Below are 19,824 nucleotides of genomic sequence, written 5' to 3' on the forward strand. Positions count from 1 at the left end.
TTTTTCTCCGGTACCGGGAACCGAACTCACGACCTTGCGCTTGCCAGGCAGGCGCTTTTGCCGCTGAGCTAAATCCCCAGCCCCGTGGCTTCTTAGTTTTCAGGTTTGCCGTGTCCCTCCTGTTTTAAGACTTCAAACCATTGACTGGGACATCAAGTATCTGGTAAAATTATGAATAGTGGCACTATAAAAACTTAGGTCAACTTTTTTGCATAAAACAGTAATACAGATAGAGATCTGAATATAGTTAAATTATATATTCAACTATTCCTAGCTAAAAGAGTAAATTGAATGTTCATTATTACTTCCTAAACTTAATAACTTATAGTCAATTACTCATTTCAAAGAAACAGAAGGAAATACTCTTTAAATGAACTTTGCCAGGTCTGAGTTTCATCTTCATTGATAGATTTATTTAGGAGCCTTACTTCTTATAAACTGATGTCAATTCTATACTGAGCCTCTCCTATGAGCTTGTAAACTTTCAGTGCAAGTTGGTGCTAAGTAAATATAACTGAAATAGGAAATGAAGTAACTTCAGAGAGAAGATGGTAGCCTTTCAAATAATTGAAAAGACGGTATTCTAAATAGAAATCATTAAAATTCTACTCCAAACTAGATACACTTTCACACCCATAGGATGGCAAAAATTAAATAAATCTGAAAATATAAAGTGCTGGCAAGAACGTGGAGCAACGGTGAGTCCCCAAGGTGGCTGAAGCAGTAACGGGCAAGCACGGGAAGAGCACCTGGAGGGTGCCCGGTAAGGCTGAGGGTGCACACTCCCCAACCAGCAAGTCCCTGCTGCACGTGGGTGAAAAGGCACACACAGTATTCACCACTGCTGCAGAGTGTGCAACAGTGCAAAGGAAGTTACTTAACTTGGAACACAAAGAGTGACTCAAACTCAGACCAACCTAACATGCATCTGCTGGGCTTCTGAGGGACAGTGGCTTAAATGGTGGCCTAATCACCCCGTGGGACGTGGCAGCAGTGAATGAACCAGGCTATGCAACTGACACTAGGGCAACTAGAAGACACTGTTAAATGAAATGTAAGTTGCAGACAGACAGGTAGCTTAAAAATAAGCACATGCTGTATCTTATGTTTAGATAAACACATTTAAATTTTTCTGAAAAATCTGAATGCAAATAATAGTTGTTTCTAGGTAGGAAGAGACAGGAATGGAACCCAGAAATGGCATCTGGGGTTTCAAGGGTATCTGTAATGCTTTATTTCTTAAAGAAAACCCTAGAAATGAAACATTTTATTCAACCAATAAATCTCATGAGAAAGCCATTTTTTAAATGAAAAAGACATTTTGAATCTCCATCCAAACAGTAAAAATAGGCTGCTTCAGTATATCAACAAAATGCAATTTGGAAAAAAACACAAGTAGGATTTTCAAAATAACCAAGTGAGATCATGCCTTGTGAAACAGCCAGATGGTCAGTCGAAAATTCACAGGTGACTTAAATATTCCTAGCCTCTTCCACTTCCCTCAAGAGAAAATTTTTCCATGGTAACCCTGAGAACTTCTATCAGAATGTGGACATGGGTGTACGTCTTACAGCTAATGAAAGCCAAGTGTGTACAAGACAGGTTTTAAGGCTTGGAGGTGCAATACTGGCATCAAAACAAAACACAAAACATCAAAAGCAAACAGAAAACAACTACTGACAAAACAAAACTGAAGCAGAAACTACCATGATGATTTATAGATCCTAGATTATGAGTGCTTGACTTTAGAGAGAGCAAGAGGATTTCACACTGTTCGAGAGGATAGGAATGGTTTCTCCAAAAGTGTGACTCTGAGGTGATTTTTTTAGACCACCATGGTTGCATGCCTCCTAAAAGTTTAAAGAAAGGGATGGCATATGTATTATACATCTTGCATCCTTGGTGGCTTGTTAAACTGTGTGTGTGAACGCGTGCACGCTGGGAAGGGTGCGAAGTAGACACAGAAAACTAGTCAGAGGGCAACTGGGATGTCCAGGGGAGAGACAACAGTAGCACTGCCCAGCGGTCAGGATGGAAGCAAGATAAATGCAGACAATTCTAGAAAGCATTTTATTCAAAACCAAACCAAGACCAGAGGCTTACTGTTGACCATGAATTGAATTTCATGGAGAAGAAAGCAGTGAGGGTCTAGGCATTGGGTACCATTTATTTGTGTGGCAGTATTATTGGAAAATACCAATAACAGACAAATAGACAAGTAAATGAGGGAGGAAGGAAGGGTGAATGAAAGAAAAACAACAACAAAACTCTACAGGCATTTCATCACTGCTGACAAAATACTAATCCTTTCATCACTTGGGTTTTCATTGACCTGCGTAAGAGTGGACACAACTTTTCCTTCAAATAGTCCACACGTGTGACAAGAACTGTACGGAAGAAATACTTGGCACATAAGTAGCTCAACTCAGCCATGAAGTCAAATGTGCTATGAAGCATGCATCCTGAAGGAACAGATACCACAGCATATATCCAACACACAAGCCCGTTCAGCAGTATTGCCAAGAGCTGCCTGCGTTCTCTCCTTGATGAAAGTACTTGCCAGAGACTTTGTGACTGGTTTTCCATACACGAGGTGGGGTATTTGCTAAGAGATGCTGAATTCCGCCTATGGCTTCTGTGATTGCACGCTGCTCTCTAGCTTAAATGATCATATTTTTCAACATGACAGAGATTATTCTGTAGATATTCTGTCTAGCATAATTACTTTACCAGAGAGTCTCTGGACATTATCTGAAAACACAGAAGTTTAGATGGTTTGGGGCACTGACACTAGCAGTAAGTGGATTAGTTGTTCACTAAAATCTAATTTGCAGAGGTCAGTTGTTCAAAGTGTTTACACCCCTGCTTCTGCCAGATCACATCTAACACAGATTCACATGCCCAATGTCCCGTAGCAACGCCACCCTGAGCTGTAGGCGTCTCGTTTGTGTCTTATTACTCGCTGCACCACTCAGAGAATCGCTCCTGGGCTGCGGCATCATTGTGCGAACTGGGAGCGAAGGCAGCACAGGAAATGCTAAAAACGCAAACACAGGGCTGGATGCGCAGGGACTCAGCGTCCCCAGAGTTGAGCGGCTACTGATGACGCCGAGACTCATAAAGCCGCTGGCTGTGCAGAAGCAACTCTGTCCATGTTCAAAGGGAGCAGAATTTCAGAGAAAATAACGGATCTCAAGCTTGCAAGTTACAAGCTATGAGAAAACCGTGCAGTTGTTTTTCTTTTCCCTCAAGGTCACAGCTTGCTTAAAAGATCCGCAGGGATGACTTGGCCAGGTCAGGGACTGTTCCCTAAAAGCCACGAACATCTGAGCTGGGGCTCAGGTTTCAAGGAACAAGGAAACACAGCATCCATCTCCAACACCGCTGAGCAACCTGTCTCACTGCTGGCGGGAGTACAGACTGGTATAACCCTCAAGGAAACCATTTTGGATAGTTCTCCAAAAACTAAAACTAGACATTCCATTCAACCCAGCTGCCAGGCATCTTCCTGAAACAAAGACATCACGTTACAGCGCTCCATGCACACCCATGGTCACAGCAGCACAACTGACAATAGCTAAATCTGGGAAGCAGCCTGCATGTCCATCAACAAATGAATGGGTAAGGAAAATGTATTCATATAGAATGGAGTAGTACTCTGCCATAAAGAAGAATGAATTTGAGTCATTAGCAGGAAAATGATGCACCCTGAGACCATAATGTAAAGTGAAATAAATCAGACACACAAGTTTAAATATCACATGGTTTCTTTTATATGAGAAACCCAAAGTATAAATAAAGAGCAAAGCAGGAAGGAGGGAGACAGATCTTTCTCAAGCGGGAGGGGGACCGAGAGCTGCAGGGGGTAAAGGAGGGGAGGGGAAATAAAGAAAGATGTGCTACGCACATGCTATGCACTCCACACAGGGAATGCAGTCATTATGCACTGCGAACTTGTTCCAATAAAAGATAAAAATTGAGGAAAAAATACAGCATCCAAGTGGGAAAAAAGAAAACTCATCCAATTGGATTCTATATATTTAAAATACGTGGTATGGATATATGAGCATATTATGTGAATAGAATAATGTTGAAGATTCTTAGCGATGCCAAAGACAAAACTAAGAATTTTAAGAATTTTACATCTCCGTGGTTTTAAACAGTTGGTATCTCAAATTTAGATTCTTTTACCTATCACTGACGTTGGTACAGGAGGGCAGTATTTCCTATATTATTATACACAGACAGTAAGAGTGGGGTCAGTTTAAACATATCAACCCAGAATAAAATTTAACCCAAAACTTCTGAAGGGAGATAAAAATGAACCCTTAATCTCCCATCATCGTCTGTCTTTACTTGAGGCATATTTTACTATTTTAATCTGTGAGACTTAACTGACAATGCTTAGAAAAACATGTGGATTTCACTTTGTTCCACTCTTTACGGAGAACAGAAGGACTGACTGGGACTCTCCTGAGCAGAGGCGAAAGCCTGAATGTCAAACGTTCTACCACAATAACTCATCAAGCCTTGGTCTATTTTTCCCCTAAAAAACTTTTAACAGAGAGCACATCTATGAACATAAATATAAATTATTTTTAAAACAACACCACATACACAGTGTACTGGCTACATTTACTGAAACTCAAGCTTCCCTTTGCTTTTATAGTCACAGGTTAGAGCACCATTCTTTATATGCCTGTCTGGAAGTCACACTTTGTCTGCGAAGATTAGCAACATCTTTAACAGAAATTATTTACCATCCACAGGCAAATGTTTTAGCGATTAAGATAAACAAAGCAACACTCGGTGTCATGTTCTCATCTTTCAAGAAGCAAAACTGTGGTTACACGATCTTCTGTTGGCCTCTTGTGAGAGACATGGTTGGGGTCACACTCCTGGGATCCCAGTGAGAAATTCTAAACGTTGCTCAAAGTCACTGTCTACCCAAGTGATGTGCCGTGTGGCCTAACCCAGGAAAGTACCAAGCCAAGGTGGGTCAAGGGCAGAGCCGGGTACAGTCAGGCAGATTGTGCCTTTCACAAGGGCTCACGGCAGGCAGGAGGGTAAAATTCTATCCCATGGTGGCTTCAGCGCAGTTTTTTTTTTAAAGGCCTCTTTGACTAATTCTGCAGTTTGGGGAGGAGGGCTTTTTGTTACTCACACAAATGTACCCCAGTTAGCTGAAAGACTGGCCCTAGACCAGCCTTTCTCTGGAAGAGACCATAATATGTTATCTCACATTCACAGAAAAGAAGAATCCAACAAACCTTCCATGTTCGCACCGAGCAGAAATACCAGGGCCAGGAAAAGTTATGTTGGTTGTCAAATTAAAAAAAAAAATCTCAAGAAAATACAAAGATCTCTAAAGAGAAATGTACAAAAATACACCGAGTTACCCAGCACTGAGCCAAGTAAAAAAAAGTTTTGATATCACCAACCCAAATTTTTAATCTAATGTTAGAATTATGGCAGATGTAGTTAAACACACCATACTAAAATTTTCTTATGAGATCTCTCAGTTTAGAAATCTGGTCCTTTATGTCACATTTACATATGTGACTCTGATCCTATTTTATTCTTTAAAATCCTAATGTATATCTCACCATATACAAACTTAGCATATATGGCCTAAACACTAAAATACTTGCTTCATTTTTAAGGTACTAAAATGTGGACCTGAGAACATTTTCCCATTGAAACAATTAATGAAGTAGAAAGCTTCTGTTTCCTGTGACATCCAAGTCTAACTTCCTTTTCTGCTGTTTTATATTTCTGCTCTTGGAAGAAACATTCTTGACTTTTACAGTGAATTATCAACAGATGAACTCTTATGAAGGAACAGAAGCCAAGAGAAGCAATGAAAGAAAACCCACCTACAGATAGTATTCATTCAAAACTCGATTTTTCACTAAGAAGAATCCTGACTACTTCAAAATATTTGACACAAAGATTTATTCTGCTTAATTAAAAAAGACAAACTCCTTTCGTATGGTGCATACATTCCAATAAAGTCTACGCAAATGTTCTAAACTCTAAAATAACCTCTGAAATCTGAAACACTTCTGCTCCCAAGCATTTCAGGTAAGAGAAAATCAACCCACAATAGATATTTTTCAAGCAACTATCTGATGAGTCATAAACACTGTGTTTCATATCATGCCTAAATCCATATACTGATGAAATGCATTACTATACCTATGGAAAAGTTTCATATGATTGATTTACTATAAAATTACATATTAATAATAAATACATTCTAATTACTTATGAAATTAATCAAATACCTTTTGTAGACTGGTAGGATTTAGCTGAGTTTTGTCTATTATTTTCACGGCAACCTAAAAAACAGAATCATTAAACTATATTTGAGGCTATATATTTCAACGAATAAAAACTTAGAAAGAAAAATCTTTTGTTTCATTCCTAATTACATTCAATTTAATCCTAAGTGAGCATTTACATAATTGGATGATAAAGTTTTGATAATCTGGCAGCCTTGGAGTAGAGTCCATTGGCCTATCCTCAACCTATTTGATCCCCAATGAAAAAAAGCCTTTCCCTTTATAATATAAAAATCACCCTGTAATTTAATTTCTTTACTCATGATCTTGATAAGTAACAAACATAGGGGAGAGCGGCTTACAAACATTCAATTACTTAAAAATTATATTAATAAACCAATGACTACATGGGGAGAGCAGCTGGATACCCAAGCTTCCTTACTGCAAACTGATGAATGGAGTACATCGTCAAAGGTTCTGCCTAGGGTAGCTGTGTCTGAACAGCTCCTAAAGTCAGAATGGACAGAAGGGACGAAATCAACCAGAGATGAAAATAACATTATGTAGACAGCAAAGAGAATACTTAGTAAAAAAGCATTTTATGGTTGCGATTTTAAAAATAATATCCTAATCAGGTCCAGTAAATATTAAATAATGCAAAACACGGAGTATTTATCTAAATAAAATCTTTAGCTCCAACCTATGGACATGAATATACAACGCATGTTTAGTGGCACCCCGGTTGAAGAGCTTAAACCACTCCATGATTCCAGAAAAGAGGGCCAAATTCCTGTTTGTGTGGGAAGGACGGCTGCGGTCATGCTCGTCATCCCCTGCGGAGTTCACGAACAAAAACCAACTCGGCAAGATGCTTCTGTTTGTGAATCTAACTGTTCACAGACAAATGTGAACTGAGGTTCCACTGTGCATGTAAATGCAATTATGCACATTTTTACCATATAAATATGGATTATTTAAAACACATAGGATTTTAGAATCCAGTTCTCGTACCACCTGAGGAAACTACCTGTATAGCAATGTGTTGCTAAATAGATTAAAAATTGTGGTTTTTCTGCCTTTCTGTATATAATTTACCTTATTCATTAATAAACAAGGACTTATCCTAAACTTGTTCTTGAGAGAGTAACAAGGTGAGAAGAAATGTTCACAGAAACCAAACAGTAACACAGAAGCCTGGGGAAAGCTCATGTTTAAGGGACACTAGTATGTCCAGACGATCCCCTCCTAAATGGAAAAGGCCAACTTGAATGCCATGAAATAGACCCTCCTGGGCGCTGCAGTCACTCACGTCCCAGCGCGGTCTGTGCCGCACCTGTTGCTTACTCCCCACCATCTACTATAAAAAAACACCTCCTCACAAGACGTGCAGAGGCCCAGGCGGGAGGGACCATGGAAACTTACCTCTCTGCCAGTTAGCACATGTCTTGCCAATTTCACCTTGGCAAAATTCCCCTTCCCTATCGTTTTCTGTAAGCGGTAATTTCCAATGTGAGGCTGCTCATCTGTTGCCGACGTAATGGAGTTTCTGCACCGGGGGATGTTCTGTCTGCTGCTTGACTTGGTAGGCGGGATGTGGGGCTCAGTATACTCATCCACAGATGTATGCTAAGGAAAGAATTACATATTTCATTATTAATTAAATTACACTATAAAAAGACAATTTAAAAGACTAATAATTTCCACCAACAGTGCATCTTCAATGAAAATTAATTGCCCTATGCCATATTAAAGTTTAAGCATTCCATTTATAATGTCTTCTTGACTTCAACTACCTTTACCGCAAGGAACAGTCATTTAAACTGAAATGTTTTCCGTAGCTTAGGTACAGTGGTACCTCGGTTCACGAACTTGATTCTTCCCACAATTCTGGTTGCAAAACGAGTTGCACGAGAACCGAATCAAATTCAATGGCTAGGTTTCATCTTGAGCTTATGGAGAAATTTGATTTGGTTCTTGCACGGTTCAGCTGGGGACCCGAATCATGGACAGAACTGAGTTTGTGAACTGAGGTACCATACGCTTTGATTTTGAAAAGGAAATGAGTAGGTAGTCCGATGTTCTGTTGTTCCTGTAAAGGGTGCTATCCCTGTACGCGAGGGGCTGCACAGTCCAGGACTGATCATGAGAAGGACAGGAAGTCTTTCTGGCCAAGGCAGCCTCGCACCTCTAGAAATCAGCCAACCAGCTGGGCTAGTACTCTACACGCGCTGCGTCTGCTGGGCATAGAACTTGACCAACTGACCAATCAGGTGCCTGCTTCTGGGGTCCCTGTGGTCAGTTCTCACCAACTCCCCACCAGGCAGACCATAGCCCTGCCCAGATGCACAGCCCCAAATCTACTCCATTCCTGCCTAGTGCCACGCTTGAGGCAAAGATGCCACTGTCTCAACCTCACACGAGCTGTGTGTGCGCAACGAGCAGCTTCCTGTTCACGGGTGCACTCAGCATCCGGGCTCGAGCTCAGGTTGAGCTGTGTCACTGACTCTGTCTCTCCAGTTCTCATGTTCCTGCCTCTTCTGTAAAATCTCTTGAACTTTTTGTATATAAAAAAAAAAAAAAACAGAATCACACATAACAAACAACATCATTCTCTAGCTTCATAAAAACAGCTAAAGATGAGTAGAACCAATTAGCAAAGGAAAGGCTATCTTTTATTCATCAGCTAACTAATTCACATCCGTGTTGTCCTAACCTATAGGAGCGAAAGCCTGCCTAAAATATCTTGATCACAAATTTCTTAAAAGCAACTTGAAAGATCAGCCTGTTTACCAACCTCATCCAAGCACGGTTCATGCTCACTTTTCTATTTGTTGCTACTTTCTAATTCTTTACGATAAATTTTTGGTTTTAATTCAGCTCAGGATGGAGGGTTTTCTGGGGTGGCTGCCCGTTCTCGGAGCCAGTCCTGCTCCAGGTAGCGTGGCCCCTTTCCACGTCCCAGCAGCACACGTTTACTTGCCTGGCCCTGCGTTCTACCATAGCAATGTGGGGGCGGGAACACTTCTCTTTATACGCTCCGCACACTCTGTGTGCAGTACACAGGGAAGAGGAACAGATCAATAGTTCTCAGCGCATTATCTCTGGACCTGCATCACCAGTGTCAGCCGGGAACTCGTCAGCAAGAGGAGCTCTCAGTCCGGTCTGCTGCAGACCAATTAGGAGAAGCCCTGGGGAAGGGTACAGTGTGCTTCCCAAGCCGCCAGGTGAGGCTGGAGCATTCCAAAGTCTGAGAACAATTGCAATGGATAACGGAAGGAAGAAAGTGCAAAGTTACTCAGGGCTCAGATATCTCTGGGCACAAACGAGACGTCTAATTGCACTCGCTGTGGCTATAGTATTTCCCACAAATAGGACTTCGAATCTTTTCTGCAGAGATGCTGACTTGCCCACCCTTCGGGATTTAATAGGACTCTCTCCTCCCTCACAAAGGTTTCTATGTCTTCTCACGAAGCACAATCGATTGCTCCTTTCTGCTACCGCAACCTTAATATCCCGTAAGCACTTTTACTATTAGAACCATCACACCATCTTCTAAATATTTGTCCATGGTCAGCTGTGCTGTAGATCTAAAGCTCCTAAAAGCCCCATAACCCAATAAAATGCTATGCACAAAAAGGGTACTCAGTGCCAATGAGCTAAATGGATGGAGTCTGGCGACTCCTGGCGCCGTGTGGAAGGAGCCCTTGCTTCCTTGGGGAAGGAGTCTGGGATGTGTGCAGGAGCAGGATGAGTTAGAGAACTACCCAGCTTCTGATGCTAGCTGCCCACTGTTCTCTGACCTCAAACCAAACGTGGCAGGCTGCCCTGTAGCTCCAAACCTGCACCCTTCGCCACAGCGCTTTCCCATGCCTTTGCCCTCAGGGTGGGCCCACTCTTCAGGCTGTCACGTGATTTTCTCTGGCCAGCAGAATGAGCTGAAAGTGTTGCCAGGCATGGTGGCGCACATCTGTAACCCCAGCACTCAGGAGGCCGAGGCAGGAGGATTGTTACAAGTTCAAGACCAGCCTGGGCTACAAAGTGAGCTCAAGGCCAGCCTGAACTGCACAGTGAGACCTTGTGTCAAAAAAACAACAACAACAAAAAAGGATGAGCTGAAAGTAACAGCATGAGAGCCCTATGCAAGTGTTCAAGAGGCCTGCTGTGTTCCCACCTGCTCTCTTCAAATCAAGCCGTGACCAAAAAGCACCATGTGACCTGGGCTGAGTGGAAGTTGGGCTTCTCTTTCATGGTGCCTGGAGGGCAATCAGTAGCTTCAAGGGGAAGCGGAACGTCTCATTCCTAGCCACGGGCTGTTGGAAACTCACTGAAGTGGATGAACGTGAACATCATACTTTCTACCAGAAGTCTATGACCACAGAAGCTGCTGCTGACACTCTGCGTGAAGACCAGAAGGGTTATGTGGTCCGAATGAGTGACAGGCACTACAGACAAGGCTTCCCTGCGGCGCAGCGGCAGGGTCCTTGACTCACAGCCCAGGGTGCCTGCGACTGAGCGAGGAGCACCCCCGTTACGGGCCAGGAGAACTGGGGAGAGAAAGCACGAATCTGTTCGGGATTGCATTGTGGACGCCAATCTGAACATTCTCAATTTGGTTACAGTAAAAAGGAAAAAGGAGAGGAGAAAGGGATATTCCTTTGCTAGAACCTGAAAACTTCTGTCTCTCCAAAGAAGAGGGTGTTTTGTTGTCAGAAAGCCCTTTAACAAGGAAGGCAAGAAATGCAAGACCAACGCACCCAAGATGCAGGGTCTTGCTACTTGTGTGTCCTTCCACACAAATGCTGTACTGCTCTGAAGAAGTAGCATACTAACAAGGAAGAGGCTGCAGAACATGCTAAGCTTCTGACCCAGAGAATGAAGGAAGCCAGAGAAAAATGCCAGGAGCAAATTCCCAAGAGACACAGGCAATACAACTGTAATCCTAGCACTCTGGGAGGCTGAGGCTGGAGGATCACAAGTTCAAATCTAGCCTGGGCAACTTAATGACTTAGTAAGATCCTGTCTCAAGATAAAAAAAATAGCTGGGAGAGGGATGGGGCTGTAGCACAAAGGCCCTGGGTTTCCCCAGTACCCACTGCCATACATAGTATTTTAAACTCTATAGTTCAGATTGTAAGACATTCATCAAAAGAAAAATGTCAAAAAAATTGTATCTTTACTTAAGGTTGCACAGCATCCTTGAAGAGCCCTCGTGAAAGAGGCCGAGGAGCACCTGGGAGAGCGGGGCTCACGCCTTCCTGACCCACAGCTTACCCCTCAGACGGGGAACCTGGCAGAGCTCACATTCAGCTTGCGCTAGATTCCACAGTGAATATAATTTAGAACACCTGCAGCAGGAAGGCTGTCAGATGCAAGCAATTATGTTGGCTTAATTACAGCCTCTCTTTTGAGTTTAGTTTCCACCTCTAGCTGAGAATAACAGATTTAAATCCTGTCGTTCTTCCCGGCCGATCACTCTCCTCAGCAGCGCGGCCTCCTGGGTGCTCTCTGCATGGGCGCCTGCCCGCGGCCTGCACCAAGCCGCAGCACCAATGTCACAGGCAAGTCCAGTAGCTCTCCAGCACTGCTGCCCAAGGGTCACCAGCCCGCAGTTCCCAAGCACGGGCAGAATCCCTCCTGCCTGTAAGCCCAACTAGCTATGCAGCCTTGGGCATCTTTAGCTTGTATGCGGCCCTTTCCTGATCTGTACGACAGCGTTAATAATAAAGCCTATCTCGGCACTTCCATTCTGAGGATTAGACGAAGCAATTGAGGTACAGAGGCTTAGATCAGTACACTGTATGCACTTCGTAAGTGTTGGTTAATTGAGACTGCTCATGCATTAAGAAACAAACAACAATAAAACCACCTTGTGAGTCAAATCACAGCCCATTTCCCCTGTGCCTGTCTCATACAACCACTCCTGGATCCTGCTTCTGTGTCAGTCAGGTTTCCTGTCTGCAAGCAACGGAAACAAATCAGACCATCGCAAGCAGAAAACAAACTTGTAAGTTTGTAAGCAGCTGAGAGAAGTTCTGGGAGAAACTTATTTTCTAGTGAAAAAAGACAATGCGCAAGTCACCGAAATAACATCCTTACACTTTATAGTAAATAAAGCCAGATACTGGGACAGAGCAGGGGGAGAGAAGGTGCTGGACTTTAGCCCACATAGACAAAAGGGACGGAGAGGTGACAGTGAGGGACCGAAAGATGACAAGGAACCAGACACATGAGGAGGAGTGCTTGGGCAGAGGGCGGTGACAGACACTGCAGTACCACACACTTGCTCAGTTCTGGAGGAGAGTGCAGAAGCAGGTATTAAATTTAGCTGGGCGTCCATTTCAAAGGCTTACATATTATAGACACCACTGTCCAAAAGGGGAGAACTATAAATTTATACTACTGGCATTCAAACAGACTCCGGGTACAGACAGGCAGTGGTACCTGGCTCATGACTGAATTCATTCCATGGTTCTGGAAAAGATGGACACAGTGCTGTTTGTCACCTGAAGCAGAGTTGGAGAATGGAACCACAATTTTGCTGAGCGGTTCTGTCTACCAACCAAACTGTCCACAAAAGTGTTTGAGAACCGAGGCACCACCGTAAATCCCTGCATATTTGACCACACTAAGCCATACCTAAGAGACCAAAGAAGGTGCAGCTCTGCTACCACATAGGTAAAACACAAGAAAGTGAACTCATGAACACATCAACTAAGAAACCACAGACAAGGGAGCAAAAAGTCTGTGAAAGACAAGCCACATCTCCATTTCACTATCTACTGTATTTCCTCCAAAGTAAGACACAGGCTTGTATTCATTTTTGCTCCAAAAGACAAACTAGAGTTTATTTTCAGGGGATGTTTTACTTTTTTGTACACAACAACCTACATCTACTCATTTTTTCGTGTACAAAAATCTACATTTATTCAAACACACTCATCTTCTGGAATAGCACCATGACTCTCTAAACCCAAAACCATCCACCAGCTCGTGAGGCTCAGCTCCTTGCGCCTGGTGGACCCGAGTGAGTTCTGTTCCATGTGTTTACACCTCCATCTTCTGTGCAATGGATAAAAAAGCCAAAACCAAAAATAAACCTCAAGCTGCTCGACCTAATGCTGCAGAGCTGCTAAGGCTGCTACTGATGCTAAGCAGTACCGAGGCAGGAGGCCAAGGTGGGCAAGGCTGGGCACCTGGGCACGACCCGTGACTCTTGGAGACCTCAGCCCTGAAGTTCAGGGCTTGTGCATCTCACCTGACCCGATCAGGGAATGCCGCTTTTGGTTCTTCTGGCCTGGGATCTTCACAAGGCCCAGCCAGGCCCTGCACCTGACAGGAATCTCTAGCAAGCGCTCAAGCAGGTTTTTGATGGGGCGCTCAGATCCGATGTCAGAGCGGGGGATGTGAAAGACAGAGGCTGTTAACCTTGTGGCTGCTGTCCTAAGCCTGCAGCACCTGGGATTGTGATCTGCTCACCCGTTACCAACTTCAAATAGCACACATGCCCGAGATAGCCACTCTGGAAGTACAGCAAAACATCGATGGAAACAAATTGGCATTTCTTGTGTGGATACCGCAGAGCCGGCCACAGAGCTTGAATTCTGTGGGGACAGAGACAGTGGTCCTGTTTTCCAAAAATGTTCTCTAAGAATAGGATGAACTATCCCACTGACGCAAGAGAAAAGCAAGCTCCGCTCAGTGTTTCATTCTGCCTGAGGCTCATTCCGGGGCTGTCCTATCCCGAATGTGTTTTTAATGTCTGAAAGTAGCCTGACGTGTGGGGCAACTAAACCTTCAAAAAAGTTTACAAAATCAAAGAAAAGCATACAAGCCAGGCACCAGGACCCGAGCTCGCCCAGTGAGCTCTGCTCACCGCATTCAGATCAAATGGAAATGCCACAAACTCGGGCCCCAGTCCTAACTGCCAGCTCCAACCTCCCCTAGGAGAGATCAGACTTAGTTTTTCTAGGCAAGGGACACTTTCCTCCACACACGGCCTTCTAGCTTGGCGATGGTTCCCTTCCTCGTGTTCTTTTCACTGCCAGCAGTTGCTGCCATGCCGGACAGTGAAGGGCCACGCCCCCATCTTCATCGAAGGAGCCAGCTGCGGAGTCTGTGCCCTCGTGGCTCACCGCAAGGCTTCTCACAGGCAGCCGCCCCCAAGCAGCCCGCTGCATCTTCTTTCTGCTCAGCTTTTATTTTCCGTAGTGCGTGTCTGCAGGACATGGTGGCCACATCCTCGTGGGGAGGTGCTGCCTGTACACGGCACTGGTCTTACTTTCCCTGCCTGCCCCGCCCTCCAGCTCTTGATCCCCTTCCCCCATGAGGAAAATCTAGCTCCCGCCTTCCTATTATCTGTCTATTTTCTTTTGTGTGTTTTTTCTTCCAGCACCAGGAACCGAACTCATGACCTTGCGCTTGCCAGGCAGGCACTGTGCCACTGAGCTAAATCCCCAGCCCCTATCTGTCTTCTATTTTCCTGTTTATTTATACTTGGGGTTTCTCATGTAAGAGAAACCATGCGATATTTAAGTTATGCATCCGATTTATGTGATTTAACACTACTGTCTCAAAGTGCCTCCATTTTCCTACAAGGGACTAACGTCTATCCTTCCTTCCGGCAGAGGAGTGCTCCAATGGTCTTTATCCATTCATCTGTCAGTGGACAGAGCTGCTTCCAAGATGTAGCCATCGGGAACCGGGCTGCTGCACACGCGTGCACGCATGCGCTCGCTTCGTCTCAGGTGCAAAGGTTGGCGATGGTCCTCTTCCGTCTGCATGCGTTCACTCTGACCCCCTCTGCGCACCGCGCAGTCCCCCACCCTGCAGGACCCAGAGAAAACGGCAGGCAGGAAGCGGGAGGATGAGGCGCTGTGAACCGTGAAACATAAAGCACCCACTCTTAGCCTGAGATACAGGAGCCCTGGGCAGGGGGTGCTGGGGGCTGGTGCTGGAGGAGAGGAGTGAGGCCACACTGGGGCTGGGCGTCAGTGAGCGGTCCCTGCGAGGCCTGGGAGGAGATTCAGGCTGCAGCCACTCCTTGCCAAAGGAGGAACACGCGGGGGCATCCCGGGGACAAGGAAGCCCACTGCTTTGCAGAGTGAGACAGCTCTGGCACCCTGAGAAGGTGATAGTGCCCCAAAGAGATACTAACCCAAGAAAGCAAGCCTTCCCCAAGTGACCCTCCCGTGAGGGGACACGGCTCACTGTCCTCTCTGACAGTGCCGGACACCAACAACACGAGGTGAGGTGGCAGCATCTGTGTACTAAGGTCACTCGGGCTGGGCTGCGGGTGGGGACGCAGCACCTGCCTGCCATGCCTGAAAGAGACTCTAAAGTCAAAAGTAAATTGTGAGGTTTCGGGAAAGCCACGGAGCCTGCTCGGGACTGACGATTCAAACGCTCCTGAGAAATGCAACCATGCAGTGTGAGGCCGCAGGCCGGCTGCCACCCCGTCCCAGGCATGTAGCCAGGTGTGCTTCTGCACATCGGCTGCTCTGGGGTCAAAGCCTACCAGCGCCACTGCAGGGCCTGGCAGCCTAAGCGCAACCACTGAACACTCGTTTCCCAAAGTCGTTTTTGTAAAGAGCCGCTTCCAGTCACGGACGAACTGCCTGCATCTGACTAAAGCTGCCACCAGGTAGAATATACTCCTAGACAGGGTACTACGGACTGTACGTGAAGGCCCTGAGGAGCCACAAAGAGCAGACCAAACCCAGAGGGAAGGTGAGGGCTTAAGAAGGGGAATGTCACCAAGTGACACTCCATTTTTTACAGTTTCTGCCTGTGGACAAACCCCAGTCCACTTCACAGCAGGGAAGTTAAACTGGGGAAGTAAACGACAGTGCAACTGGCTGAAGGAGTCTAAGGGTGAAGGCCAACGAAGTGTCAGCAAAGCTAGAGAAAACCTTGGCAGAAACGACGTCACAGAGAACTGGGAAAGCTTTGAATCAACTACAGCTCCTCTGCTGAGTGTGAGTCTGAGCAAGAGAACCTCCCAGAAACAGGTCAAAAGGAGGAGCCAGACATCTACGGAAATCACAGGGTGCTCAGCTGCTGCCCAGCACCCAGGGGCTGAGTCTGAAATTTGGAATAACAAGTGCAACCCCGAAGTTCTTTACCCAGTGGTAAAGTATTCGAACAAGGCAAACAATGACATGTTTAGATGAACAAGAATGCAAAGAATCTGTTGCCAGTGGACAAGCACTCTAAGAGACGATAAAGAAAGTGACCAAACAGGGTAAACTGCATCTGTGCAAAGGAGTCCAGGACTCCGGAAGGAGGGCATGTGGGTGAATATAAAAGAGCACACATCTCATCTCTCAGCCTCTTTAAAAGACTGATGACCCTTAAAAGCTAAACACTATAACACCATGTGGTGCAATTACGGCCTGTAAGTAAGTGTATGTGAAAGCAAAGGTCAGGAATCACAAGATTCAGTATTACCTCTAGGGAGACTATAACCAGATACGTAGGCACTGTGCAATCTCTAGGGTTCTGAAAAAAATGCAAAGTGTAAGGAAGAAGCCAAGAGAGGATTTAAAGTTGGACACAAAGAAAATGTCTGATTAACTCAAAAGCAGGCAAAAAAGGAAGTAGACAAAGGATACCAGAGATAACAAGAGAACAAAAGAGATTCAAAAGAGCAAAATTTCAGACATGTAGACAACCACTTCAAAAATTATATTTAATGCACGTAGAGGGAAATGAATTTTCAATAAAACAGCCCACCATATGCCGTCTCTAAGAGATCCGCTTTCAGTATGAAGACTAAGATAGGCTGAAATAAGACTGGGAAAAGGCATGCAGGAGAGAGCTGGGGACCCCATGACAACAGCAGACACCACAGACTGTACCCCAGGCAGGAGCAAAGAACAAAGGACACACGGCACAGAAAAGGAAATGATCCTACGCATCCTGTCACACAACAAGGCTTCCGCTTTCCCCGTGTGGCACTTCAAGGTGAATCTGCACTTCACACGGTGCAGGGGTGCGTGGGGTCACTCACAGTAGCAGCTTCACGAGCGTGAAAACTTTCCCACAGCTGGAAACGATGTTTACTGAGACGGAAGGGGTATGAGCCCCGCTTCGTTCTCTCAGTTCAGCGCTTTCTTTTACACAGACCTAAAACCTTCCGGTACAACTGCGGCCACCTCCTTTATCATCCTCCTACTGTAGTGCAATCAAGCTTCCAGTTCAAAAGTACTCTGAGTTTACAGTCACTGGTAGCCAACTGGCATACTATGATGCTTCTTTTCATTTTATTTTAAAAAATTATTTTTTGGTACCGGAAATCAAAGTCAGGACCATGCGCTTGGCCGGCAGGTGCTGTGCCGCTGAGCTGTACCCCCGGCAAGTTACGATGCTTCTATCAAACATCCTTTCATCAGTTTCGTGGTGGCGTGACAACCACACAACAGAAACCACCAAGTTTAAATACACGGCCAGACGAAAGGTGGCAAATATACACAGGCAGGAAGAACCACAATTACCACGGAAAATGTTTCCTAGACCCAAAACGTTCTGTGTCCCTTTGCTGTCACTGCCACCTCTCGTGGACCTGACCGCCACGACAATTTTGCGTTTCCTGGAATGTAAGCGTAGATGACCCCGAAGACCGCATTTTGTAACTGGCTTGTCTCACCTAGCAGGGTGACCGTAAGCCTGCTTTGTACTACAGAGTAGTATTCCATTGTGTGGAAGCATCAGAATTTGTCTGTTCTACCAGCTGGGCTCTTCTTTTTGCTGCCCCTACCCCAGCTCTGGGGATTGAACCCAGGGCCCTGAGCATGCCAGGCGAGGGCTCTATCACTGAGATGCATCTCTCACCCTGCTAGCTGTTTAGCATTATGCATCAAGCTTCCACGAGCAGTTCAGATGACATACATTTTCGGTTTTACATTTGTGTGAACATACATGTTCGTTTCTCTTGGCTAAATATTAAGGCATGGAATTGCTGGACCATATGATAAAATATTTTTTAATTTAAAAAATTTCCTCCTGAAGCAAATAATGGTTTGCATAGTCTTCTCCTTGTCTCCAGCAAAAGCTTTATCCTGTGACTTCCCCTTTCCCTTATTCCTAGGCTGGCCTCACGTTCTCCGAATTCAAGTTCTGCCCAAGTTCTGCCCAACCCATCTAAACAGAACTGCTATGTGACTCTCCAGAAACCTCATTTAAAAATCAGCTCACACACACTTCTACCGTTCATCGCTTTGGGTTTCTGTCACTTATTTTTGGGAGATTTCTCTCTCAGGGTTGTCCCCAGAGCCTGGAAACAATGTCTGACGAAAGCAGTACTCTGTAAATATTCTCACTTCAGGGTAACATCAAAACTGTTACCTTTAAAGTTCAAAATGCATACTGAAACTTAAGGGTCTCCAATACGAGTACAGAAATTGAATATGCAAATTCCAAATTAATAGAAGGAAAGAAACGCAAACAAGGAAAATCACCCAAAACACAAAAGGCAAAAAGAACCGAGCAGGCTCAAGAATAAAAAAGGCATAGGAGATAAACAGAAATCACAGAACATGGCTGAAATAAATGTAAAAGACTACACTCGCCATTTAAGAGTCATGTATTACCAAATGAATTTTGGAAATACGGCCAAGTGCTGTTTGAAAGTGGTATCTACACAGGAATACTGACAGTAAACATTAGGGAAAATCCTCCACGAAAATGCATAAAAGCCATAAACAGAGGGCTCACGGAAAGAGAGGCTGTCTGAACAAACCCGATCGCGTAAAAAGTTACCCGAACTGCGGAAAAACACAGTGAGGAGCTGCTTTTGCCCGGCGGATCAGTGCGGCGCACTGGAGCACGGAGGGCGGTCAGCGTCAGCGGCGGCAGAAGCCGAGACAGAAAGCAAGGCTGGGCGTCCAAGGCACCCGCTCCCTGAAGGGTGTGCGCAGGCACACACTTTCCGATGCTTCAGCCCTCCCTAGTCACCAGGGAAAGAGTTAAATGCATAACACTCTTTGTCCTATCGGACATAAAGTTAAAAAGTGCGACCACATTAAACATCTTAGTGTAAGTTTCGGAAATACAACATCTGACATCCTGCTAGCAGGAATGTCACTTCATAGCCATTCCGCGCGGTCACTGCCCGGTGAAAGAGAAAACGGTCGTCTCCAAAGACGCACGAATTTCCGGGCTGGCGACAGGCGCTCACACAAGGTCCCATGCCCACCGACAGTCACGGCTGTGCCCCTCGCGGGAGCCCACATTGGGGAGGGGCGGGAGACGGGTGGAGGGGTGCGGGCCGCGGCTCGGGCTCTGCGACACTCGGAATCCAGACGCTCAACTTCAGGGAGGGGGGGCGAGGCAGACAAGGAGAGAGGTGGGGGAGACACAGGAGAGAGACAGAGAGGGGAGAGGGAGGAAGGCAGAGAGAGAAAGAGACGCAGACACAGTCAGGGACACAGGCAGGGGCCGAGACAGGGGCAGGAGAATGCCCGAGAGGGGCGCCCGGCACCGGCCAGGCCGCGAACCCTCCGGCGCGTGGAGGACGGGAGCGCCCGGCGTGGCGGGGCCTGGC

General features: G+C 45.4%; 1 protein-coding gene across 1 annotated transcript in view; it reads right to left on the bottom strand.

Annotated features, from left to right (window-relative positions):
- Mark1 (MAP/microtubule affinity-regulating kinase 1) overlaps nt 1–19,824 on the bottom strand; it is a gene marked incomplete at its 5' end in the record, with an annotated part of 117,945 nt that overhangs the window by 48,224 nt on the left and 49,897 nt on the right. Inside the window, 2 exon segments of the mRNA XM_005409266.2 lie at nt 6,288–6,341; nt 7,707–7,910. Of these exon segments, the coding sequence (XP_005409323.1) occupies nt 6,288–6,341; nt 7,707–7,910 (258 nt within the window).

This window comes from Chinchilla lanigera, unplaced genomic scaffold (genome assembly GCF_000276665.1).
Source record: "Chinchilla lanigera isolate Chin_1 unplaced genomic scaffold, ChiLan1.0 scaffold00119, whole genome shotgun sequence".
Taxonomy (NCBI): Eukaryota; Metazoa; Chordata; class Mammalia; order Rodentia; family Chinchillidae; genus Chinchilla; species Chinchilla lanigera.